This window comes from Ambystoma mexicanum, chromosome 11, assembly GCF_040938575.1.
Source record: "Ambystoma mexicanum isolate Mex_15411 chromosome 11, UKY_AmexF1_1, whole genome shotgun sequence".
Lineage (NCBI taxonomy): Eukaryota > Metazoa > Chordata > Amphibia > Caudata > Ambystomatidae > Ambystoma > Ambystoma mexicanum.
The window spans coordinates 1,452,666,522-1,452,693,057 of record NC_090934.1 but is presented as its reverse complement, the minus strand read 5'-3'; the positions used below and the strand labels follow the sequence as shown (position 1 = coordinate 1,452,693,057).

General features: G+C 47.8%; 1 protein-coding gene across 2 annotated transcripts in view; it reads right to left on the bottom strand.

Annotated features, from left to right (window-relative positions):
* The window catches only part of LOC138504546 (gonadotropin-releasing hormone II receptor-like), a 243,584-nt gene that overhangs the window by 63,035 nt on the left and 154,013 nt on the right, over positions 1–26,536 (bottom strand). For both annotated transcript variants that reach the window (XM_069625107.1, XM_069625108.1), the window contains exon 2: positions 1,091–1,606. In XM_069625107.1, coding sequence (XP_069481208.1) covers positions 1,091–1,606 — 516 coding nt within the window. The remainder of the gene's footprint in view (positions 1–1,090; positions 1,607–26,536) is intronic.

Sequence of the window (26,536 nt, the reverse complement as noted above, 5' to 3'; positions counted from 1 at the left end):
CTACCTTCTTCCTCTGTATGATCACTCCAGCTAATCCAGGATAGGGCAGCAAGATTTATCCTTGGCCTCAAGCCCAGGGACCGCATCTCTCTAGCCCTAAAAAAAGTCTCCACTGGCTCCCGGTTGTTGCACGGATTCAATTCAAATCCCACTACATCATCCACAAGCCTGTCTGGGTCCAGGGACCTTCGCTATCTGCAACTTGCTCTTAATAAATACTCTCCCTCTGGACCTCTACGTTCCTCTGCGACCAACTCTCTGTGTGTCAAGCGTTTTGCTAAACAGAGTGTTGGATGCCGATCTCTTTCCATAGTTGGCTCCCTCTTTTGGAACACCCTCCCCCTTCCTCTTCATCTTGAGCCGGACCTCAATCAAATTCCGGAAGCTCCTCAAGCCTTTCCTTCTCACCTTCTCCCTCCCTTCCTCCCTACTCTGCTAATCTTTCAGTCGCTGTGATTGGTGACCAGGGCCCTTATGTGTCCTTCAGGCCCCTGGCTTCCCACACCCAATCGCCTTTAGCCTCTGCCTACACATTGCACTTGCCTTGGCACTTACCAGCCTTCGCCACTGTAGGCCTGCACTTACCCATCTATCTATTACTTGCAGAGGGAAGCTCCTTTGCACTTCCTGCAATGGGCACTTACACCTGCTGCTCACTCATGAGCCCCGGCACTCCAGCACTTACCCCCATCTTCCCCTCTTCTCTCTCTGCACTTGCACGCTCTGAATGCTCACAAGGCCTAGTAGGGTCGTCTTTATCCTGCGGGATATTAATTGTTTTCTCCCCCATGCTCCCTCCCTGTTTCCCTGTGGGCGCTTTGGAACACTATTTCCTTGTTATATGAGCACCTAACAAAAGTACATAAATAAATGTGTGACAGTAATGCTCCTTAATCTCCCTTAACCTGATACCACACACATTGCACTCTTCAGCACTCTGAGTCACAAATCAGTGTTGTGTTCTGTTATATACAACACTGTAATTCTCTCTTTATTAATGGACTTTCAGGTCCACGCAGTCAGAAGTCCTCGGATCCACACAGCTAGATTAGTCAACTTCTTCAAGGAGTTTAACCCTTCTTTCTGGTACCTGGGGTGATGCAAGGAGGATGCTCAGGACCCAAGCCACGCACAGCATCACCCGGTTGCGCCGGCTTGCCCCGGTGAAGCTGAACGGGTAGAGGATGGCAGAGTGCCTATCCAGGCTGATAACCACCAACACCAGAGCGGCGGCGTACATGGAGAAGAGCTTGCTGAAGTTCAGAAGCTTGCAGAGCAGGGCCCCGGCGTACCACTGCAGCGTGACATTCCAGACCGCATCCAGCGGCATGACCAGGGCTGTAACCAGCAGATCGGCCACCGTCAGGCTCAGGATCAGAACCCGGATGTGCGACTTCCGGCGCTTCCGCAGGATGCTGATCAGGACCGCAGTGTTACTGGAGGCCGAGGCCAGGAAGAAGCAGCATGTTACGACCACCCGGATTCTGGCGGCTGCTGTGAAAGCGGGCTCCAGCCAGGGCTCTGCAAGGCCGGTGGCCGACCGGTCACTGCTCGGCGACAGCGTGCGTTGGGTGTGGTTGGTGGGGTACAGTGTGACACTCATGGCCTAGGAAAAAGAACAATGCCGTTTTGTGAGACAAAGGGTCCAAATAGCACACTGTAAAATATTATTAAAGTGCTTAGACAAGAACATATGCAAACCAAACCCCTTCTTGTTAGAACTATCGCTACCCACCTACACTGGAAAACAATTATTTTTGCAACATCTGTACAAAATCTTTGTTCACAGAAAGGCTGTAGAACACAGCTGATGGCAGAGTTGTGGAGACAAAAAAACAGAATTAATTTAAAGCCATGTAGAGCAAAACAATTGGGACAATATTACACTGTGGGGGTGGGGGGTGGGGGGTGGGGTGGACCCTGGTAACCAAGCAGGGTCTGTATGTCAAGTAAGGCTGGGTGAACTTCCCAAAAAGTGTATTGTGAATATTTGCAGGGCATTTCTTGTGAGCATTCGAGGATCAATTTTGGGGGTAAAAACCAGTCCCCGCCACCAGTCTATGTGTTCTCCCCTAGACCCCAACGAATCATGCTTCCAGGCAAGACCCTCTAAATTTCAGAAACATTAATTGCATGCCCCACTGCCCTGCACAGGTCTGCTACGCCCCATGTAGGCATGTTATAGGCCATGTGAGTGATGGCAGAAGCCTCGCCCCCTCCTTTCTACTCCCATAAGAAGACAAAGAAAATAGCTTCATTTGTACTTTTTTTCTCCAATTTTTCTTTTTAATGAAAACGTTTTTGAATGTTAACACAGGTTTTGCTCAGAACTATATTATTTTAAACAAGACAATTCCACCTCTTCATATTTTGTAACCAGAGAAAAATGATATAATGAAACTTTATAACATAAAAATATAGCAAAAAAACTACTTATTTTATTCTAATTAATTCTTATAATAATTTAAAAAGTTTAATACATAAGCAACCCACATTTAAAACTCAGACCTCCTTCGTATCGCATTTAACAATCAGTCATGCAGACTCGGGTGGTCTCGAGAGGATAGCTCAGCAGCAACGGGCTCGCCTTGGAACCAAGATGACACAGAGCAACACAGGTTTGATCCCCGGGAACGCGCTTAGAAACCCTTGGGTATTAAGCGTGTTATAAATCACCTATCATATCAGACCGACAATTACACTGAAGAACCACTATATCAGTTCTCTGCATTCAATTATTTCTATGCATAGGTTATCAAATTATCCCATCCAGGGGTCTTTAGCTCCCCAGGATCCTATCTAGCCTTTGATCATCAGATCCCAACAGTAGATCCTATACATAAATTGGACACCAAAGATCAAGATCAGGCATTTATATTAAAAAACAAACAGCAGTTCCTTGCTTTAAATGATCTCTTTACAGAGGTTATTACATCATACCTTGCAGGAGTCTTTTCACTTCCCAAGACCATTTGGAAATGGACCAGAAGCCGCCACCCCCGTGACCACACTCTCCTCCCTTCCCGCCAGTTTCCTGGGGGTGCCATGAAGCAGCAGACCAATAATGTGCACTTTATGAATGATCAAATAATGAATGAATGCATTATTCCATCAATAGATTCATCTTGCAGCCAGGCCGGGGGCGGGTTCAGAATCTCCGAGCTACGAGGTTTCTTGAGGCCTCTTGGCTGAAATTCTCTCACCTCCATCGCGGGCCAGAGACCCGAACCCTTTGACTCCAGCTGCACTTTAAGAAGATCGCAAAGGTTTGTAATCAGGAACTACGATGATCCTCGCTGAAAGCTCCCACTAGCCCTTTTGGACGGTTTCACCTCTGGCCAGAAGACCAGATGGTCACTTTCTTCTTCTTTGCCTAGGCTTCTGAAGTTCTGGCCAAGGATGGTTCTTCGTCAAGAGTTTTAAATGTCTCTGATGCATCGCGGCAGCCACAGGCCGCTGCCTATCTAGAAACTGATGTGGAGCCCACCTAAAAGTACAACAATGCGTAACTATACCTAATGTCTGGAATTATCTCAGTCTGGCAGGTCAGAAGTTTTCATGGCAAACATGTTCCACGTTATAAATGCTGCACTGAGGTTAATTTTTAAAATCGCGAAATTGACTGCTACCGCATCACTCTGTGGATCTTTCCATTGGCTCCCAGTGAAGGAGAGAACTGATTTTAAAATTCTCTGTCTAGTTTTTAGATGTATGCAGGGTCTGGCACCATCATGCCAGGCAAAGAAGCTTAAATGGTACCAACTAAGCCGCTCATTGAGATCTTCTGATAAGCTACTACTCATTGTTCCATCGTCTCAATGTGTGTTTAGAGGAGATAGGCGTTTCGGGGTGTATGGCCCCAAACTCTGGAACTCCCTGCTATGGGAGTTACGAAACCTGACGGATTTAACTTTAATTCATATGTCGCTAAAAACTCTCCTGATCTATTAAGTCTTCTGTCGAAAGGACTTAGTTCTCTTTTTCCTTTCTCTGTCAAGACTTAATTCAAAAGCTACAGGATGCAGTCAAATTATTTATGATGTCACCTGCACCCAGATGCAGTTTGTTCTGCCAGTTTTAGGGCTACATAAATATTTCAAAATTCGAATTGATATTACATTGAGAAGTGTGTGCAATTTTACATCGCAGCCATGCAGCAGCGTAGGAATATCTGACCGCAGCTTAGCTCAGCAAGGAGCCATGCAGCAGCGTAGGAATATCTGACCGCAGCTTAGCTCAGCAAGGAGCCATGCATCAGCATAGGAAAATCTGACCGCAGTTAAGCTCAGCAAGGAGCCATGCAGCAGCGTAGGACTATCTGACCGCAGTTTAGCTCAGCAAGTATCCATGCAGCAGCATAGGAATATCTGACCGCAGTTAAGCTCAGCAAGGAGCCATGCAGCAGCGTAGGACTATCTGACCGCAGTTTAGCTCAGCAAGTATCCATGCAGCAGCGTAGGAATATCTGACCGCAGCTTAGCTCAGCAAGGAGCCATGCAACAGCATAGGAATATCTGACCGCAGCTTAGCTCAGCAGCAAGGAGCCATGCAGCAGCGTAGGAATATCTGACCGCAGCTTAGCTCAGCAAGGAGCCATGCAGATCAGTGCTCCTAGAAACCCATCCTGCAGAACCTCAGCCTCTTTCAATGTTTCCATGGATCCCTGCATTGTAATGCACAGGTTATATTTTAGGGTGCATGTTCCCTTAATCATGATCCAACTTCTTACCTGAATGCATGTTGGGACACTCCATCTCACCGCCGATCAATGGGGCGTTTAAACCCAGCCTTTTGCAAGGTCATTAGAGTCTGATGAACCAGTGAGTACTGCATGTGTACTGATAACTGTGCTTGCCTAGCACTTATCCATTCTCTATGCGTCACCGCCCACCCTAGCAGTCTGTAGTCTGCTTCTCTGCCCTCAACATCCTAATCTTCTTCCTCCGGGGCCCCTCCATCTCTCCTGCTCTGATCTTTGTGTTTAAGTCTATGTGTAGATCGCATGTCTTTGGCCCTCCCCCTGCCCATTCTTCTCACCGCCCCATCAATTCGTTATAGTCTCGTCTCTGTCAGGATCCAGAAAATGGCCCTCAGGCTTAGCTTGGAACTTTCCCTGACCTTCCTGATCTCTCCTCTGATCTGCTCCTTCCTTATTTCCTTCCTCTCCTCACTTCAGTCGGGATCCAAAATACAGCCCTCATCTTAGCTGTGAGTGCCGCCTGACTCACCACTCCACCCCCTCCATGATTTGAAGCTATTTCTTCTGAAATCTAGCCTGTTACAAATCTCTAGTAAGTTAAGAAGCAACTGCAAAACTCAGGATACCTCATAAGTCTACCCAATCCGCATTCACCACAACCAGCTTAAATACCATATAGCTTAACGTGCACACAAAAAGCGCTTTGAAGTGTAACGCGCCTGTAGAGCTACACAATCTCTGATCCTTCACCCGGAATTTTGGGGTGCTGTCCAAATTGCAAAACGTTTCTGAGAATCAGCCCTTTTGGGTGGACAAATCTCACATCTTAACTATTTCCTTGTATTGAGATGTAGGGCGAGCCACGCCAGGGGGTGATTGGCCGATCAGGGGGGTTGGGTTGGACGTGTCAGGGATGAGTACAAATCTGTTGAGGGATTTCTGAACTTGTGTTGGGGCCTTGTGATGGTGATTCCCTTGACTGGTGATAAGTAGGAGATTTGATTTATTGGAGGTGCTGAAGAAGCCTGGGTATTAGACAGAGCATACGTTTAGCTGAGCGAAACACAGTTTGTCCATTCAGTATTGTTTAGTTCAGATAAACTTGGTTACTTTTTTGTTATCCAGGAATCAACTGATCCGTTCAAACCCAGACCAATAACAGAACAAATTAACGTACAACTGTATCTTACAACATAAACAATATTCACTAAATGAGAAAAAATGCGCTTTGAAATAAATGTAATCATATTACGTAAATAAAGGCCTTAAAGGAATGGTTTGGTCAAAAAATGTTATTGTCCCTACGGGTCGGCCATGTGTTTTTAAGCCTAAGTCGCTCGATTTTAGAAAAATTTCCTATGGACCTTACCCGAGTTTTCGTCCATTAAACGCATGCGCAAACAGGCATCAGAGCGCTGCCATTTAGTGATAATCCTATCACTTGCCGCATTGCCCTGGCTGACCTGCTTTTGCGGCACTAAATCATATCCCCCGCCCCTGAGCCTGACATTATCAAAACTTTCATATTCCCCGCCTCTCTCCGTGACGTTACTGTGCTGCGTAGGCAAACGCGCCCAGTCGTCTTCTACGCGACTTCACACAGAACTCGGAAACCAACACAGATCAACTCACATCACAGCACGCCACAATTCGGAATATGAAACTGTACTTTCAAATCAAACAGCCACACGGTACATTTGGTAAAGTACATTTATTTAACATTAAATGTTTATAGAATAGTCATCAATTGGCATATTAAATTGGAATGTCATTTTTTTTCTTTTCTCTCTATCCGCAAATCCTGTTCCGTTTTATCGTGAGTCACGAGCTGTTACTTTATGGTACACAGGGTGTTGGTTTTCGTTAAAAGAAGCACTTTGGTCGCACGGTGAACCGCAAGGCTGTTCCATCAACTAGGCACTAGGCCAGCGTAAAGGTTGATATGTTGCTTCTAGCCGCTAGTACCGCGTAAGGGCATATGGGCCCTTGGCGATCGTCCCATAAGATCGTCAAAGTGGTGCAGTTGTTTACGATAAGCTGCAGCTGGCGGTTGAAGAAACCATCTGCCGGGGTCTGAAACTGGTGGCAGTAGCAGTAGGGTAGGATATACCTGTTTTGAAAACATAAAAATTATAATTAGTCTCGCCAGCTGATCTTTATTAATATTATTCATTTTATTTATTACGGCCGATCTGAAACTATTTGCTTTCAAGGATAGTGCAATGGAGTATGTTCGGCACTAAAATCAATGCGAAAACTAACGAAATAAATCGAGGTTAACACACAATGAGTGGGGCGTGGCTTGGAAGCCATGTGAAAAGACGCGTCGGTACGGGGGCTCCCGCAGATCCGTACATTATCCGACTGAAAACCGTGCAAGGACCGATGCGATTCGGTTGAGAAGGTGCTGACTGCGTACATGAAGTTCGGCTGCACGTGTGGATACATTTTTATCCGGGTCCGCACTGCGGAAGTGTGATTAGAGGCCGGGTGAAGAATTGGAGGCGAGACCTCGACGGATGAGAAAATGGCCGCCGCCGCTTGACCAGGGGACAAAGGAGTGGGGGATCGGGACCCCAGTGGCGGTGTCCACAACGCACGTGCACCCTCGGGGCGTTACGAAGGGTGCAGCGCAACCCGGCCCACCTTGGGACAGCGGTGGACCACAACAGTCGCGAAGATGGTCGAGTGAGCCGGAGAACAAAGGATCCCCAAGACGGAATTGGGGTGAGTGGGCACAGTGCCTCCCTGCCTTGGACCTGAGCGTGGCCCTTCTGACGGGAGACATGTCGAACAAGCTCCTGAGAGCAAAGAACAAACAGCCCACGCTCGACGAATACGCCAAGACGCCGCCCGGCCCAGACGGAGCCAGGAGCAAGGAGAAGGCTCAGGCCAAGGAGATGGCCGTCGGGGGTGCGAACCAAGAGGTCCTCGCTGCGATCGCGGACCTGAAAGCGACGTGGGAGACCAAGCTCCAGCTCGCAGTGGCCGAACTGAAAACCGCGATGGAACTACAGGTTGGGGCGGTGCAGGAGGACGTGAACCTCCTAAGGCACGACGTGCGAGCCCTGGCAGAGCGCACGGAGACCTTGGAGAAGGAGATGGGCCCTACTGCGGCGGACTGCGCCGCGCACAAGCGTGATCTCCATGCCTTGGTGCAACGTGTGGGTAACTTGGAGAGTAGGGCTGAGGAGGCGGAAGGACGCGCCCGGAGAAACAACGTCCGCATTGTGGGCCTGCCGGAGGGGGCTGAGGGCCAAAGTCCCACGGAGTTTATTGAAAACTTGTTGCTGCAGGAGATCACGGGGGGCGCCCTGTCGCAGGGGTTTGCGGTGGAGAGAGCGCACAGGGCCTTGACTAGGAGGCCACCGCCGGGAAATCCGCCCAGGCCTGTGATCGCCAAGATCCTCAATTACCGGGACCGGGAAAGGATCCTTGAATACTTTCGCAAGGGGGGCACTATACGACGAGGAGAGGCGACCATAACTGCTTACCCCGATTATACCCTGCAGGTACAGCGCAGTCGCATGAACTTTGGAGCGGTTAAGAGGCGATTGCGGGAGGCTGGGTATAAATACATGTTACTCTACCCGGCCAAACTGAAGGTTCTCTTTAAGGGCAAGATGCTGTTTTTTGTCACTCCGGAGGATGCCATGGAGTGGCTGGACACGCAAAACTGCCCTCAGGAGCCAGATGTTCGGACGGCTGTTGGAACGGGACGAGATAAGTGACGCTGCGGGCCCGGTTGGGCTATGAACATTGGGACTGGAATATAGTCTGTGACTTTGTGTGACAACGTGTACGCGTTAGGTGATGGAAACATGGTCCGCGTGCACGGATACGAATGCGTGGGAGAGGAGCCTCCAGGGGCCGTTCTTTGTACCCCAGTTTGAGTTTAGGTTAGTCACTGCTAGTGGGGTGACACCCCGTCAGGTTCTCTCCTTGGGTTTCCAGAGAGAACCGAACACGGGGATGCCTGAGATCCAGGGATGGAGCTGGGCAGTTGGTTGGGTTAGGGGTGTGGGGTGTGTTAGTTTTTATATGAGCCTGGGGGTGGAACTGGGAATGGGTGTCTGCGAGGTGGGGGGGAGGCGGGAATCCCTGGAAGGGAGGTGGGAGCTACTGATAGACCATGGGGGACCTTAGGATGCTAACGTAGAACGTTAGAGGGCTTAACAGCTACCTAAAGCGAAACAAGGTCATGTTGTACCTGAAGAGGCAAAAGATAGATGTGGCCTTGTTACAGGAGACGCATCTGACACGGGAAAAATTGGAACTAGTGGGAAGGAAGTGGAAGGGGACAGTAGTGGGATCTACATATTCTGCCTATGCTAGAGGTGTGCTGGTTTGGGTGGCACCACATGTCCCGTTTAAGCTGCTTGGGGAGGTTGTGGAGTCTGATGGGAGGCTGATCATGGTAAGGGGGCTTGTGGAGAACAAAGTAGTGTGTATTATAAACACTTATGCTCCCAACCAGGACACGGCGACATACTTTAGGGCGCTGTGCACGAGACTTAGCGATGGGAGGGGGGTACGGTGATTTGGGGCGGGGACTTCAATTGTGTTCTGAACCCCAGGGAGGATAGGTCGGACAACAAGATAGCCAAGCCCAGCCCGGCGGCTAGAGTATTGTAGACGTTGCTGGCGGACTTTGGCCTGGTAGATGTTTGGAGAGCGAGTCACCCTGGCGTGAGGCAATACTCGCATTATTCGGCCCCGCATCAACTGCACACGAGGCTGGATTACTTCTTCGTCACTCCGGACGTTGTCGCGGAGTGCGACCAGATAGACTACAGGGCGAGAGTCCTCTCGGACCACTCGCCCCTGGTCTTGCGATGGCAGCTTTACCCCCCACAAGCGCGCATTCCAACATGGCGCCTTAGGGCGGAAGCACTCAAGCATCCAGTCTTCCGAGAGGATATGAGGGAGGAGATAACTGCTTACTTTGAGGTGAATACAGGGAGTGTTAAGTCGGCTGGTACTTTATGGGAGGCCTTTAAGGTTGTAATGCGGGGGGTCGCCATTGCGAAGTCCAAGGGGTTGATGGGGGGAGTCCTGGCCGATCTGCATATGGCCGAGATTGAGTTGGAAAGAGAGTTGGAGGAGGGTGGAATCGATACGGAGGCGGTCTCTACCCTGCAGCAGAGATGTGCAGAACATTGGGGCAGGCTCTGTAATCTAAACTACAAAAAGTATATTGAGAGACTACATGCGGGGGGGGACAAAACGGGCAGGCTTCTACCTTGGCTTTATAAGAGCGAGACCCCGAGGTCCCCGATCCGATCAGTGATCACTGAAAAGGGTGAAGAGGTGGATACCCAAGAAGGTGTAAATGGGGCATTCGCGGAATATTATCAGGCATTATACGAGGATCGTGAGGGGGGGAGTCGGGAGGAGATAGATGAAGTACTCGAAGACATAGGTCTGCCCAGGATAAGTGATGAAGAGCGAGAGGAGTTGGATGCTCCGATCACTCTGGAAGAGTTGAAAGAGATTGTGAGGCAGTTACCCACTTGCAAGGCCCCAGGGGCGGATGGGTTCCCCAGTGAATTTTATAAAGCGTATGGAGAGGAGGTGCTCCCGCCCATGCTGGAGATGCTTAATGAAGCGTTCGAGGTGGGGCGGCTGCCTGAATCGCTCGGGGAGGCGATTATAATACCGCTCCCCAAACCCAATAAGCCGGGACACGGTTGCGGCTCCTATCGGCCCTTGTCGATGCTGAACCAAGACAGCAAGATCCTAACAGCTGTCCTGGCGGCCAGAATGCGGAGGGTGATCGGCAAGTTGATCCATCCTGACCAAACGGGCTATGTCCCGAACAGGAATATCACTCACAATCATAGACGCCTTCACAGGGTGGTTGAGGGGGGTGTAGTGACGAGAGCGAAATGGCGATAGTGGCGTTGGACGCGGTTAAAGCGTTCGACTCTGTTCGATGGCCGTGGTTGCTGGCGGCTTTGGGACGGTTTGGACTGGGACCAGGCTACATTAGGTGGGCCGAGATGTTATATAGTGCACCTCTGGCCAGGGTCCGCACGGGCGCAGTGGTGTCAGACAGATGGCAGTTGGGCAGAGGCACTAGGCAGGGGTGTCCTTGGTCCCCAATGTTGTATATATTGGCCCTCGAACCCTTAGCAATTTACCTTCGGCAGCAGTATGACCCGGTGGGTATTGAGGTGGGAGGGGAGTGTCACCTTATATCCCTGTATGCAGACGATATGCTGCTATGCCTGAAATACCCGGAAGAGAATTTGCAGTATGTCTTGGAGGTAATGGAGAGGTACGCCTGGCTGTCCGGCATAGCAGTAAACCCCCAGAAATCCATACTATTTCCGCTGGGCGGTTATGTGGGGACACCCGTGGAGAGGTTGCCGGTGCTGCAGATCCCGTGGGCAACGCGCTCCTTCCGGTACCTGGGTTTTGACGTGTATCACACGACCAAGGAGGAACATAAGCATAATACCGAATTAGCTGTGGGGAAGATTGAGAGGTGCATGAGGTTCTGGGAAAGATTGCCTTTAGCGATGATGGGCCGGGGAGCTATGCTCAAGATGGTGGTGCTGCCCAGGCTTTTGCACTACTTTAATAACATCCCTTATATGATACCTAAGAAGTTTTTTGTGCGGTTACATAGTGTATGTAGGGATTTCCTATGGCACGGAACACGCAATAGAGTTGCATTGTGGAAACTGCAGAACTTTTACGAGAAGGGTGGCGTGAAACTGCCGAACTTCGAGGCCTATTATGTGGCTGCGCAATTGCAATATGTGGCCAGGTGGCTCTCGGATGACGAGACCCCTGAACACAGGCTGCTGGGGAGGGACTGTTCCCCCTTTTATTTGCGGGAGGTGATCTGGGTGGCCAATGCCTGTATGAGGAAACGTCCTAAAATGCTGGCCTTGGGTAGGGACATGTGGCGGCGAGCCTGCCGGATGATGGGCGACCCCTCGCCGTGTGTGCCGCAGTTACCACTGGTCGCACTGGGGAAGTGAGACGGGCAGCTAAGAGCAATCCTTCGGACATACTGGGAATCAGTGGGGTTGGTCACCATGGGAGACATCTGGCAGGACGGGGCCCTAATGGAGTTCGAGGAACTAGAGGCGGTGTCGGGGCTGCACACGGGTCAATACGTAACACATCTTAGGGTGGTGCAGGAGATCCGGAGTATGTGGCCTGAAGCTACCTTGGCCGATGAACCGGATGCTACGTTGGAGATAATATACGACACATCGGAGGGTGGGCATGAGGTCTCCAGGTTGTATGAGATGTTAATGACAAAGGTTGGGAAGGATTTGGGGCACTTGCGACTGGAATGGGAAGCAGAGATGGGGGCCCCGATGGCAGATGGGTTGTGGGAGCGCGCCTTGGGGTACCACAAAATGGTATCGAGGAACGCCAGGTTTAAGCAGATACAACTCTATATTACGCACAGGGCATATATGACCCCCCTGAGAATATCAAGATTTCGGGATGCTGGGCGCCAGGCGTGCCCCAAGTGTAACGAAGAGAATGCGGACATGATACACATGTTCTGGGCGTGCCCAGTGATCGCAAGTTATTGGGGTGAAGTGGCGCAGAGGCTGGCGGGAAGGGGTATTACACTCGAAGTGGATTCAGCCTGGGCCTGTCTGCTGGGGGGGTATCCCAGAGCGCGTAAGCTCCGACACGTTGAGAAACTTAAAGATCTGGTTTATGTGCTTGCCAAACGTAGGATTGCCATGGGGTGGAAGGAATGTCATAAGCCACTAGTTGAGGTCTGGTGACGAGATCTCCAAAAATGGGCAGATGCTGAGACAGCGGCGTGGCGGGATGCCAGTATGGCCGGGGAAGAGGAAGAAACGGGCTCCCTCACGGCATGGAAGTCATTGATAGCCGAGCTGTTTGGGACAGGGTCGGCCTCGGCTGGATCTGAGGGCGATGAGGCCCCACCGCACGGAGCGGATACCGATGGCGGACACCACACAGGCTCATAGGGGGGAGGGTTGGGGATTGCATTTTTGTTGTTGTTTGGTGTGTTTTATTTATGTTCTGTTGTATTGTTGTTTGGTTTACTTAAAATAAAAATAAAAATCTATTTTAAAAAAAAAAAAAAAAACACAATGAGAAACGACTGTTTGTCTACATGCGTGTGGAATGTGGACCTGCATGCCCATGTGCCCACGGTACAAAGACGATCCTACAAACGTTTTACTTGCTCTTCATTCATTCATTAATTCTTAATTCCGGTATAAAAGCGTCTAAAGAGTTACTTAGATTATATTTGCAATTTCCATTGTGTCTCTGCGTAATGCAGTCCGTAAATCCCACTGTGCTCTTGACAACGATTTTTCGTATACTGAACTAACATGAAACTCGGTCTAGTTTCAGAATTTTCTGCCTTATCGTCTTTTACGTTATTGCATCCCTCCTTCAAATGAAGTCCTTTCGGCATGGTCCCTGTCTCTCAAGGTAAAAAAACAATAGAACCTTCTACTGCCAGTGTGAGTTGTGGGCCTCTTCAGGCCGCCAGCTGAAAATCAAAACCGCTGACCTTCACTCTAAACGAGCATACATTCTTACTTTGCAACATCCCGTAGTAAAGCCATCTGTGAGAACTTGAATTTTCGAATCCATCTATGTACTAGGCCTCAATGTGCAAATGTGAACTGGCTTCTCTCCCATCTGCAACGGCTCGCTTGGTGGTTCTGAGGCCCCCAATTTTGTCCTCATTGTCCGCGAGCTTTGCAGCCCTAGAGAACCATAACTATGGAGACATTGACTTTTTGGGGGAAGGTCAGGGAAAGTATAACGTACCTGAGGAGTTGAGTTGAAAATGAGATTTATTGTTTGTTTGTTTTATTATTTGCAATACGCAAGCCTTGCGAAACTTAGTTACAGCAACAAAAATATATACATACACATATTGACAAGGTCAGCGATATGAGATGATTAGAGAGAGAAGTCAAACATGACACCCAGGTTGTTCGCCACCCAGGATGGTGAAGGGAGGGGTTAGGGTTAGCATACTTTGCATGTACACTGTACAATAACATTTATTTACAAAAAGACAATCATATTACAATTATTTAAACCGGGATTTGTACTTCACAACCAGCTCTGCTTTGGGTGGACATGGCACAGTGGCAATGTTTGGTGGCAATGCATCAGTGCTCTGCACAGAAACGTTCAAAATTCCATATCTGTGCTTCTCAAGTACAGCAACAATAAGGCTTTTTACAAAGTCGAACTCCATTTCCTCATAGACTGGTTTGATGACCCAATGCTTACTTCTTTTAGAAAACACCTTAGTGTAGCGAGGCATTCTTACATTACCCGTAGTGCTAGATTGTTCATGGCAGAGATTCTCGTTATGGGCCAAGACCGCAAGTAGAGTCCTATGTTTCATGCCCTGTATGCTGAAATGCAAGTGCTTTGGCCTGTACTTTAGGCACATATTGTGGAACACCTCCAAACCTCCTGTGTGACAGAATTCTGTCAGTCCCCTCAAATCTCTTGATAGTTTTATCGAAAACAATCTTCTCAATGGCTTTGTGTGTCGGTGAAGATGGATTCAACCACTTCTTCTTCCGTGCCTCCTCTGGGGACAAAGGGCCATGTTCACATTGGTGGAAATGTAGGTTTTCTGACCAGCGGTGAACGTTGGTACAGTGGTGCATCAGTAACTGCCATTTTTCAAGTAGTATTTCCACTGACCCTTCACAAGTTTTGGAGCTCCACCAAAGATGGTTGCTGATAGACTGGGACCACTGTGAAATACTTTCCAAACCTTTTTTTTCCCTGCAGCCGAGATTTTCTTATTGATTGATTTAGCAAGATGCCATACATCAAATTGATGTTTAATATGTGGGAACTGCTTTCTCATTGTCTTGGCAATTGAAACGTGTCTGTCCATGGCTATGAGGTCGATGTGCATTCCCCTCAATGGTAGATATTCCACTGATTTCATAAATCCTGGTTTCCCCATGGCCACTGAGGATGTACATTGTGCTACCTGCACGACCACCAAACTCACAATTTTCTTACTATCCATGTCCTGAAAGTGGTAGGTGCAGTACTTGGCAGAAAATCCAGGGCTGTCGCACTGTCCATCGCCGGCTAACCTGAATCGTTTCCCTTGGAATGTACTTGCTAGAGAGAATTGTTCAATCTTCCAAGCATCACTAATGGCCGGAAATAGATAATCACGTTGGTATCTGTAGTACTGCATTTTAGAAATGAAATGGAGTCCCTCAAACTGAAAGAAAGACTTTAACTTTCTAAAACTGGAGCCACTAAAAAGTGATGCAGCTGCACACAGTAGATTGCCTGCTGGCAGTTTCCCCAGCATCGGTTGTGCAGACCATGAGAACGTATGATTTAATATACAGGCGGCATGTATTGTGATGTTACTGCCTTGTTTTTGACGAGTCACATGAATCAATGGCTTCCGACATACTTTCCCTCTGACGGAATGCCCACATTTCAGCATACTTATAATATTCATCAAACAACTGTCGAATACTATGTATTTGCCCTCTTTCATTAGACTGTCATCCGGCATCACACTTGTTTCGGACTGCATCGTTGAGGACATATCAGCAGCATTGAAAGAAATATCGCCGATATCAGGTTCTGATGCGTCGGTGAATGCTGCTGCTGGTTCATTCTCTGTCATTTCAACATCTGTTACTTCAACATTGATGGGAGAACACAACAATGTCAACAGCTGTTTTGGTGGCAATTTTTTGGCGGGTGTAGATTGTGTGAATTGATCTGCGACTACTTCCGAGCTATCCTCAATACATTCAGTATCATCTTCTTGTGGTGGTGCAGTCGCACTGTAGCAATGGTCCAATACAACTTTACTGGATTCTCCGGACACATTCATTTCATGTTCTGAACATTGGACATGAGCATCTCTAGTCTCAACACGCGGCGTCTGAATTAATAGTTCCTCCATAGTGTAAATGGTATGTATAGTTCGGACACCCACGGGTAACTAGAGGACAGATTGGAAAAGGGATGTTCAGTTTAAACACAAGATAAAGTATAGTACAATTGACTGGAAAAAACATAAAATAGTCCCCAGCACAAAGAAATTCAAAAGTTATGAACTGTTTGTAACTAACCTTATTTTTGTTTCTTTTCTTTGCAACTTTCTTGACTCGACCTTCAACATCTGCACGCTGTAGCTCCGATTCATTTCCGCATCTCTTCCCTTCCTCTTGCGCTGCAACGACTATATTTTCTGTATCCGCATAGACAGCACGGAATGAGGCTCCATCGACTCCCTGAAACATAGTACTTTCATCACTATGTATCACAATATTGATAACATAAAACACACGTGAGGACGAACACACAGGTACATCTCAATAGCTCAACACAAATTAAACATTGTGTAGAACAATCAAACGACAAGTATTCGAGCTCTGATGGCCTAGTTGCATGGAACTGTCAGTATCCCTACCTCTGGCTCCGCATGGACTGCCATGAATGGTTGTATTGGAGAGGAGGCATCAGCAACTCCCTGAAACACAGTACTTGCGTTAGTATGTTTTTCAATATTGTAAACACAACACACACTTGGGGTCGACCGCACAGGTACATATCAATGGCTAACCACGAATGAAACATGGTGTAGAACAATCAAACGACAAGTGTTCCAGTCCTGATGATTACGGTCGATGGAGCGGTCAGTATCCATACCTCGTGCTGCTGAAGAACATCTAGGGCTGTTGTTAATGTGGTGGACGCTTCAGCATCTCCCTGAAAGACAGTACTTGCATTAGTATGGGTAACACTAATTATAACTGAAAACAAACACCAGGGAACGACAACTAAGGTGTATATCAATTGGAAAGCACTAACCAAACAATTGGTAAAATAATCACACGATGCATAAAAACTATTACTTGACATGCATAAAACAAGTATGTAGCGCAATAGCCAAGTATGATTACCTGATACGCGCTAGAAGTGGTTGATAACTGCGGGCACGTCACGGATGTAGAATGTTCTTGCTTCAGATTCAGTGGATAGTCAAGCAGTTGTAAAGGTAAATTATTGTTTGATAATGAAATGCAAATATTAAAAAATTGCCATGTAAATCGACAGAATACTTGAGAATAATGCTATTGAAAATGCGCAATATAGCACAGTTCCTTGTGCCCATAAATAGATTTCCTTTGGGGGTTATAAAATCGAAACATAATTTATTGATAAATGTCATTATTCAAAAAGCTATACACTCATATCAATATCGAAAGTATTACAAGGGATTCAACACCTAAAATATCAATTAATCCATTCGGCTACCTACACACTACCGCAAGGCCTGAAGCTAAATCCGGACACTTGACTCACCAGTGGCGGAATGTGGACGAATAGAGTTGGAATAGCGTTTGCAAGCAATTTTCGTGTCGTTCGCCGCTTATTCTTCTTTGTTACCCAAGATGTGGCATACATGTTCGAGGAAAAGTGCCGGCTGCAGATGCAGTATCGATCACCCCTCTTGTCCTCTAAGACTTGCTGGACTCTACTTTCAAGCTCTTCCGGTGGATATCCGCAATGTCTGACCCATTCTCTTATTCAATCAACAGTTTTAGGGAATACATGCATTGTAGTGCCTTCAGATTTAGCATGGGTCTTCGAAGGGCAACCGCTAATCGAACAGGCAAGCATTGTTGAAAATTCTGAAAAGTAAATATCAAGATTATTATAAAACCTTGATGAATAAAAATGTCATAAGACAGTAAATGAACCATACCATGCTCAATGCAAGGTTTGTTTTGGTCGCCGGAACTATACCAGTTCATCATGTGCGACTTAGTATTTGCATAAGTTACAGACATTTTTTAAATGATGTGACTAAACTCTGAACATGTGACTCGTCTCTTGGATGTTCTGTCTTGCACAAAAAGGAAACATGCTTACATTATAGACTGGACCCTCGAAGGATACAATTTGATGACAATTGACACAGATGAAAATAAATAGATCTATTGATAGCATAACAATTGAAACTCAAGTCAATAGCAATGAGACCAATGACCATAGCTCTATTGGGTACTGTAATCGCAAATAGATAGAAATGTAAAAATGACCGAAATATGACTAGAATACATCACCTTACCTTGACCAACAAACAGTTGGATTCAGCAGGCCGAGCAGTATGTTGCAGGAGAACAGGTAGATGGCCACAAGTAGCACACTGATGAGTTTGCTCGTAGCGGTCACAGATAGCACGACGACGAGCAGATTAACATAGATCTCAGTGCTTCTCAGGTAGAAGGTTCAGGAGTTGACTTGCAAAGCACAAAGATGTTCTCATGAGACATATCAAGTGGTTTATAAAGTATTAGAAACAGGGGTGTGTTTGTGAATGAATGACATGTGTATGTCGTGCTATTATGTGGTTTGCAAGGGGGTGGCCTGCCTCAGGGGAGGCCTGCCTGGAGACATGGGGTCTGAGGAGGCCATGTGAGCGATGGCCCCTGGGCGTGGGATACCTTTTGAAGTGTACATGCTGTTTGGCACCTTGGCCGTTTGCGCCCGTGACAGCCCCCCATGCCAGCGCTCATCCCTGGGTGCGAACCGCCTTTGATAGAGGGAGGTGGGATGGATGGGCCTGGGGCGTGCAGATAAGGCACAGGAAGACTGCTGAATGGAGACACACTTATGTGGATTGCAGGGGGGCAGCCTACCTCAGGGGAGGCCTGCCTGGAGACACGGGGTCTGAGGAGGCCATGTGAGCGATGGCCCCTGGGCGTGGAATACCTTTTGAAGTGTACATGCTGTTTGGCAACTTGGCCGTTTGCGCCCGTGACAGCCCCCCATGCCAGCGTTCATCCCCGGGTGCGAACCACCTTTGATAGAGGGGGGTGGGATGGATGGGCCTGGGCCGTGCAGGCAAGTGTGTGGGAGCGAGGGGCCATCAGACCCCTCTCATCCTTTACTTCTCAGTAGAAACTCGGACCAAGTGCCTCCAGTAGTGGGTTCGTCCCTTGTCCTTATGTGATGTTATCTTTGGTTGACATTCGCGTAGATGGGACCACTGAGCAGGACACGGGGCATCCATTTTTGTACCCCCTTTCCACTCCATCTTGGTGACCAGGCCTCACTGCGCAGAGCACATGGCCCCCACCCTCGTTCCCACTCTGAATGGAAAACTCCAGAGGTATTTGCAACAGCTAATAAATGTAACACATCACTCTTCCTCGGAGATCACTGCCCTGCATGTGAACCAGTCTGAACTAAGCACATAGCTCGTTCATCTCCACAAACGTGTCCTTGCCCACGCACCCTCGCCAGTGGAAACTTACTGCCATTCTGACCCTGTGTCCCTGCAAGGTATTCTCTTCATGTGCCAGACCACTGACCATGCCATGATGCCCACCTAGCAGATCCCCAACTAACATTAGACCCCTACTGCAGTATATCGTTGCCTATCAATAACAAATGACACATACCAAAGATTCTTGTGAGCACAGACCCACACTTCAAACAGTGTATTATAGTGGTCAACACCCTTAACCTATGGCCTGTATAATCCAATGTTAATTTATAGTATAGATATATGTGTGACTTTTATAGAGACATAATTGACTGAAAGACTTTGAACAAGTGTTATTTAGTGCATGCATTATAGAGAATATATTATGTTAGCTTAGATAGTGACCACCCTGCTTCACAGCGGCCAGACCTTCACCCATTCAGAGCACAGATGTCTGACGTCCATCCTTGAATGGAGACACACTTCATTCATTTAAAAAATCGAAACAACCATTGTTAAAATATATGTGGTGTTTTATTTTGTATCTTATTTTGATGACACAAAAATACAAGACTTTAATCATTGTTCAGGTCAGGTTGCAGCACAGCGAGAGAAAATCCCCTGTACTGACTGCTGTCACTCGGGAACGTTTCTCTTATGGCATGAACAGCACAGGCGGGTATTACTCTTCGAACGCGGTGTCCAAGCCTCCCGTGAAGCCACCATGTAAAGGAACGATAGGCCACCAGCCTGTACCACCTGTGAAAAGGAATGAAACAAACTGTTTTTAAATGACCAAGATAAGTTTAATAAACATTTGTTGTCAATGACAATTCTTGTAACTAATGGCATTCTGCTCGGACAAATGCTATCTAGACACTGCACACTATTGAACGACTTTCATGCGTTACAATGATATGTATATGTAATTTTGGATATAGCAGAAGACCATGAAATGGGAGTGGCATGACAAGCAGAGTATACTTACTCGGTACTCGGATTACGAGGACGAACAGTTGCGCGAAGTTCATCCATAAGCACCATCATTATCCTCAACACGGACCGTGTGAGGCAGGCTGCCCTGAAGTCTGGCAGCTCGGTGATGCATTGCGGTCGTGGCTCGCCTTCCGAAATGTAGGCCACTCTTCCTGAGTTTTCACAGCAGCAGCAGTTCTCGTCCTCGGTTGGCATTAGCTCGCAACGATTGCATGTGCACCAGGTGGAAACACCGTCCATGCGACTAGGTCCAGGCTCTTCAGCTGTTGAATCATCCTCCCAACTGCCGTCTGAAGACCCATCGTTTTCGCGTGTTTCCCTTTCCAGTAGTTCCTCCTCGGTATACTCGGGCTAGTACATGTAGGGCATTATTGTAGCCATTGTGTGTCAAACAAACTAAAATTATTTATAGCGATGGTACTGGTATCTGTTCACACGGGTTACAAGCAACGAAGGTAGCTGACCAGAGCACAGAAACGAGTCACAGAATACTCAAAGTAACACAGAGAGAGGAATGGAATCGAAAATCTGCTGCTGTGTGTTGTGAAACGGTCTGTTTATACTTATTGAGGAAAGAGGCGTCCTGCCATTTCCATGGCGCCACGTCATTAGTTGAAGCGCAGCGAATGTTGACACAAGACGTGCTTTGGCGTTGTGAAATGGGCGGTACGCGTCTGCTGATGACAGGCTCAGGAGCGGGGATATGATTTAGTGCCGCAAAAGCAGGTCAGCCAGGGCGATGGGGCAAGTGATAGGATTATCACAAAATGGCAGCGCCCTGATGCCTGTTATCGCATGCGTTTAATGGACGAAAACTCGGGTAAGGTCCATAGGAAATTTTTCTAAAATCGAGGGACTTAGGCTTAAAAACACATGGCTGACCCATAGGGACAATAAACATTTTTGACCGAACCATTCCTTTAATACGTGATGAATTTATTATGTTTTCAGACCATTATTTGGTAGAAGTAAAGAAAAAAGAAGAAAACAATATTATCCACTTACGTGGACATTAGAGATTTGCTGGAGATTGATAATAAAGTCAGTAATAATGACTGTGACAACCATCGTGGATATATAGACGGCCTGTCTGGATTAATTTGGACAACACAGTGACAGGTGGTTATCGCCTTTTCCTTTAAGGAGTGAGAAACCATCGCCTTTTTCATTCATACCATAAGGCGAAGATGAAATTGTAAACACACCTACATGTGTGCCAACAGGCAAGAGGTTAGTGCTGGGTTACGACCATTAAAATACTTGTAGCAACAACAAGTACCCAGAGATCATTTTTAATAGTTTGATTGTTGTTGGTTGTTTTACAGTTCCCTATAAGAGGAGAAGGGGTTTCTATATCTACATCTACACTCAAAGAAATGTTTTGTCCTGATGAAGGCCCGCTTGTGATCTTACAAGAATGTCCTAGGACAGACGTATCTGGTATGTGGGGCCGAAACACAGTGCGTCGACCGGTTGTCTGACTCGATAGATGTACTAGTCTGTCTCTTACTCCACAACGTACAAGGCCTCTGTACAGTAGATACAATTCTGTGATATCTAGAAGGAGCCTAAAAAATGGGACCTACAGAATGTAAGTGCTCTTAGTAGTACATGGGGAAACAGAAAGAGTGGTGTTTATTGTCATGATATAATGTATTTGTGATGTCATGTGGTATGTAACAATATTGTTTAACAATTTAGTACACTAACCCCAAGGTGTGAATATTAATTTGATTGTGTTTATTTTGATTTATGAATGCATGGTGCGTGAATCTGATTTTGAAACAGGACATTACCCCACGTGTTTTTGTTATGTGAACTGGTTTTAAAAGAAGTAGTGAATCAATAAACTGCTTTGAACAGACTTCTGGTGAACGTGCAGAGGATTTTTATCAAGGTATAGCACCTGGTGTTGTTACCCAATATTACCAAAAGGCGTGAAAAGGGAGGGGGGTAGCCGGGTCTCCTGTTATTTCTGCAACTGTATTTAGAGAAATCATGTGTGTAAGAATTGTACTAAAAATGGAATGGATTTGTTCCCAATTCACATGGGGTGTCAACGCATACCTTGATTAAGCGGTTGATGCCAGGCTTTGCCGCTTGCCTTTGTAGCTCTGGCGACCCCCTCGGGCTGTCTCCGCAAGGTAAAGGAAAGGAAAAGAGAGCTGGAAAGGAACAGGAGGGCCACATGGAGGCAGGGCCTGAGCAAGCACCACTAAAGCTGGGTGCTTGCCTATGCATCACTCCCACTGTGCCACCTTCCTGCGGCTAACAAGGGGCTTGAATACCAGTAAGGGCATCCCGCCTGCACAATGTGCTGGAGCTGCCAGTCACCCCCTATACACCTGGTGGGGGAGGGGCATCTTCATTGGCTTGTGTGCCATTGTTACACCCACCCGTACAGATAAGAGGCGCACCAGACACTTCTACACCCTAAAATTAGGCACTCACAACAAGAAATAATATGGAGTAAAAATATTACCAATAGAAAATAGGAAACAATGGATACGCAGGAGCCTGCTCGCTGCTGCTGCCCACTTCTCCTGTTTGCTGCTCCGGCCCACTGCTCCTGTCCGCTGCTCCTGCCCACTTCTTCTGCCTGCTGCTCCTTCCTGCTGTTCATGGACACTGCTCCTGACCGCTGCTTCGGCCCACTTCTCCTGCCCGCTGCTGCTGCCCACTTCTCCTGTCCGCTGCTCTGGCCCACTTCTCCTGTCCACTGCTCGTGCCCGCTTCTTCTGCCTGCTGCTCCTCCTGTTGTTCATGGACACTGCTCCTGACCGCTACTCCTGCCCACTGATCCTGCATGATGCTCCTGCCCGCTGCTCCTGTCCACTGCTGCTGCCCGCTGCTCCTTCCCGCTGTTCATGGCCAATGCTCCAGCCAGCTGCTCCTGCCCGCTGCTCCTGCCCGCTACTCTTGCCCACTGCTCCTGCCTGCTGGTCCTGCCCACTGCTCCTTCTTGCAGCTCCTGCCCGCTGCTCTTGCAAGCTGCTCCTGCCAAGTGATCCTGTCCACTGCTCCTGCTCACTGCTCCTGCCCGGTGCTCATGCCTGTTGCTCCTGCCCACTTCTCCTGAAAGCTGCTCCTGCCCACTGATCCTGTCCACTGCTCCTGCCCACTGCTCCTGCCCGGTGCTCCTGCCTGCTGCTCCTGCTCGCTGCTCTTGCCCGCTGCTCCTGCCCGGTGCTCCTGTCCACTGTTCCTGCCCACTGCTCCTGCTTCTGCCCGCTGCTCTTGCCTGCTGCTCCTGCCCGCTGCTCCTGCCCACACAGTTGCAGGGATATGGTTGCTTTTGAGGTACAGGCAGGATCCCTAACAACAATAACAATATTAATGGCCCATCTGAACGGTATCAGGTAATAATGTCCCCATGCATAATGTCCCCATACATAATAATGTCCCCATACATAATGTCCCCATGCATAATGTCCCCATACATAATAATGTCCCCATGCATAATGCCCCATACATAATGTCCCCATACATAATAATGTCCCCATACATAATGTCCCCATGCATAATGTCCCCATACATAATAATGTCCCCATGCATAATGTCCCCATACATAATGTCCCCATACATAATAATGTCCCCATGCATAATGTCCCCATACATAATGTCCCCATACATAATAATGTCCCCATACATAATGTCACCGGGAAAAGCCATTGGTGACATTATATATGGTGACATTATGTGTGGAGATGTGTTGCAAATATGTCCCCTTCTCCCCTTGTAAAGGAAAATAAGCATCAGCAGTTGTAGGGGTGTTCCCCGCATGTTCAATGTAATAATGTCTCCGCAAAAAACTGTGACTTTTTGGTCAGGAGACGTTTTTGTGGGGACATTATTACAACCATTTGAACGGTGCCTAGAAGTTAAAAGCGCTTCTTTTAATTTGCATGAATTACTAGTTACACAATAAGATCTGTTTTAAAGTACTTTTAGTCCCCTAAGAATGATCTCATTGGGAACTGGAATGACATTTTTAATCCCTAAACATCATTTTTCTCGCAACTTCAAATGTTAGGGAGTAAAGTGCTCCACACTTCACAATCTTATCTGGAGCCTGGTTGCTCCATACCATAGCAGCCCCCTTTCAGGACTGAATCCTTTGCAATTGCAAGGGCAGGGGTGCAGTCCCACGTGCAGTGTCTAACCTGTGGGCCAGCTAGCAGTGGGGTAGCCAGGATTTCACGACAAGATGGACCTGAACCCTGCACATCTTGGCTTAGAGCAGCAGCGCCACATACTGTGGGCTGTATATTGGGGGGGTTTCTTTCGCACACTTCTCTGGACCAGACAAAATATGGAGCTTATAATGGATCTTCCATGCTGACCTCAAGAGGATGAAATGCTGAAAAAGCCCTGCTGGGCTTTAAACTTGCAAAGGTAAGCCTGGGTCTATCTCTAAGGTGAGCACTTAACTCAGTGAGCTATCCTCCCGGTAGAGAATTACCATTTTGATGGTATTTTCTTTTTCTTACTAATTCAGACCGCCTTCCCATCTCATATTGCAATGACAGTCCGTCCCTGGTGCATTGTTATTAAACATTTCCATAAAATAAATGCAGCATGTTATATTCATTTGTTTCCATTAGTGCGGAGTGAAGAGAAGACATCGAGCCATTCTGTAATTTGACTAATAGCCTGAGTTATCGACATTGCAGCAGCACTAATAATGACCAACAACAACACTAAGATCCCGAGCCATGGTGTGATGGCCGGTTCTAGGTCACCCAGGGATTGCGGGCCATTGCAACATCAATCCTGTCTGTAATTTGCCCACCGGCTGCACCTCCACATTCATTCCAATTAAAGAGAACTGTGATTAGTGGTGACTGGTCAGTTTCGAAAGATGTGGATGCAAATGCTTTGTGTATAATGGCACGGCCAAGTGGTCTAGCAAGCGAGCACAAAGAAACCAAAGGGTTTTAAAAAACAGGTTAGGGTGCATATTGGTACCCCATTGCTGACACATTGCTCGATACAGTGTTTCGCCACCACCACACTGGGACAATGCTGATTGTAAATCACATGATAGTAAAGTGTATACCAATATGTGGCAGCAGTGGTATCATTTCATGTACAGCATTGTTCCAGTGATATTGTATTTGTATTTGGGTTTTATTTGTGGTGCAATCCTAGTTAAGAAGCAAAGACGTGCTGTAGATGGCAATGAGGGTAACATATGAGGTAACAGGGAGCAACAGGGTGCTGTGGCCATTTATGTATTTTATTTATTTATGTTTCCATTTGTATAGTGTCCGCAAACCCTCGGGCGTCTAGGCATTGGGGAGAACAGGTTGCATGTAGCCCAGAGTTGGAATGTGATGGAGGAATGCAAGGAGCCTATGTGGCACCTAGGCATTGACTGAACAGTAAGGTATTGAGTTCCATCCTGATCTGCAAGTGGGTTGGCGTAGTTTGGGTGCCACTGGACAGGTGTTCAGTAGGCAGGTGCTAGATACAGTCAAGAACATAAAGTGAATAAACATACAAAGGGCCAGCGAATCTCTGCCTCTGGCCAACTTAGCCTCTGACCCATCTCAAGCCCATGGGCTATTTGATAAAAAAAGGCTATTGAAGTTAGTGGACAACAACAGCAGTGGGCCTAAAGGCAAAAACAAGCCCCTTCAAAAACAAGTTCCCTTATTACTAAGACACAGCTGTTGGACAAATTAGCCTCTTATCTTATATTTTCTTCTAAGTTGCTAATATCAGGAAGGACATTAATTAAAAGTCGAGTTAGATGGGGATGCTAATTTTAAAAGTGATCTGAACACAGCTGACATTCCTTCAGGAATTCAGAGCTGTGACAAGTCCTGGGGTGGAGGTGTGCCTGAAAATAGCATGGGCCTGTGACGTCGCCAAGATGGCGGCCGAGTAGCAGCTCTGAAGCGCCGCTCCACCACTGCATATTCTGTATACATCCTGTGATGGGCCCTCACTATCTGTGCACGGCGCTGGAGGCGAGGGAGGTGACCCTGTGCCACCGCTGCTGACCCCGGATGAAGCAGGACCATCATAGTCTCCCTGGCTCAGCGGAGCTGCGGCGTCGACGGCTGACCACAGAGCGGCAGAGGCCTGGATGCAGTGATGGCAGAGGAGCGACCGCTGCTGAGGTCTCCGAGAGGAGGGCTGAAGGGGATCTGACATAGGCCTGGCTCCCCCATGCGTGAGAGGAAAAGCTCCCCTCTGGAGCTGCATTCACATAGCAATGCTAGTTTGGGCCGAAACCCCCGACCGGAGTCCCCTTGACGTGGAGTGGGGCACCATGGTCCTAATAGAGCACAGGATCTGGTGCTGTGCCCCTGCCAAGGAGTTAGACAGTGGGGAAAAGCCAGCAGCCCTCTTCTGGGGTGGAGGAGCGAGACCCACACACAAAGCCTTGTCTCCTCGGGAGATGTAGGGTTGATAGACGATGATTGGCAGTGAGATCTGTCTGCTCTGAGTGGCTGGTTGGGGACTGGGACTACTTACTTATCATCGACCAGTCCAGCGCTGGAGATTGAAAGTGACAGGTGGATGGGATGGTGGCTTAATCAAGCCTGTGGAGAGCATCTAGGCCATATCACGTTAAC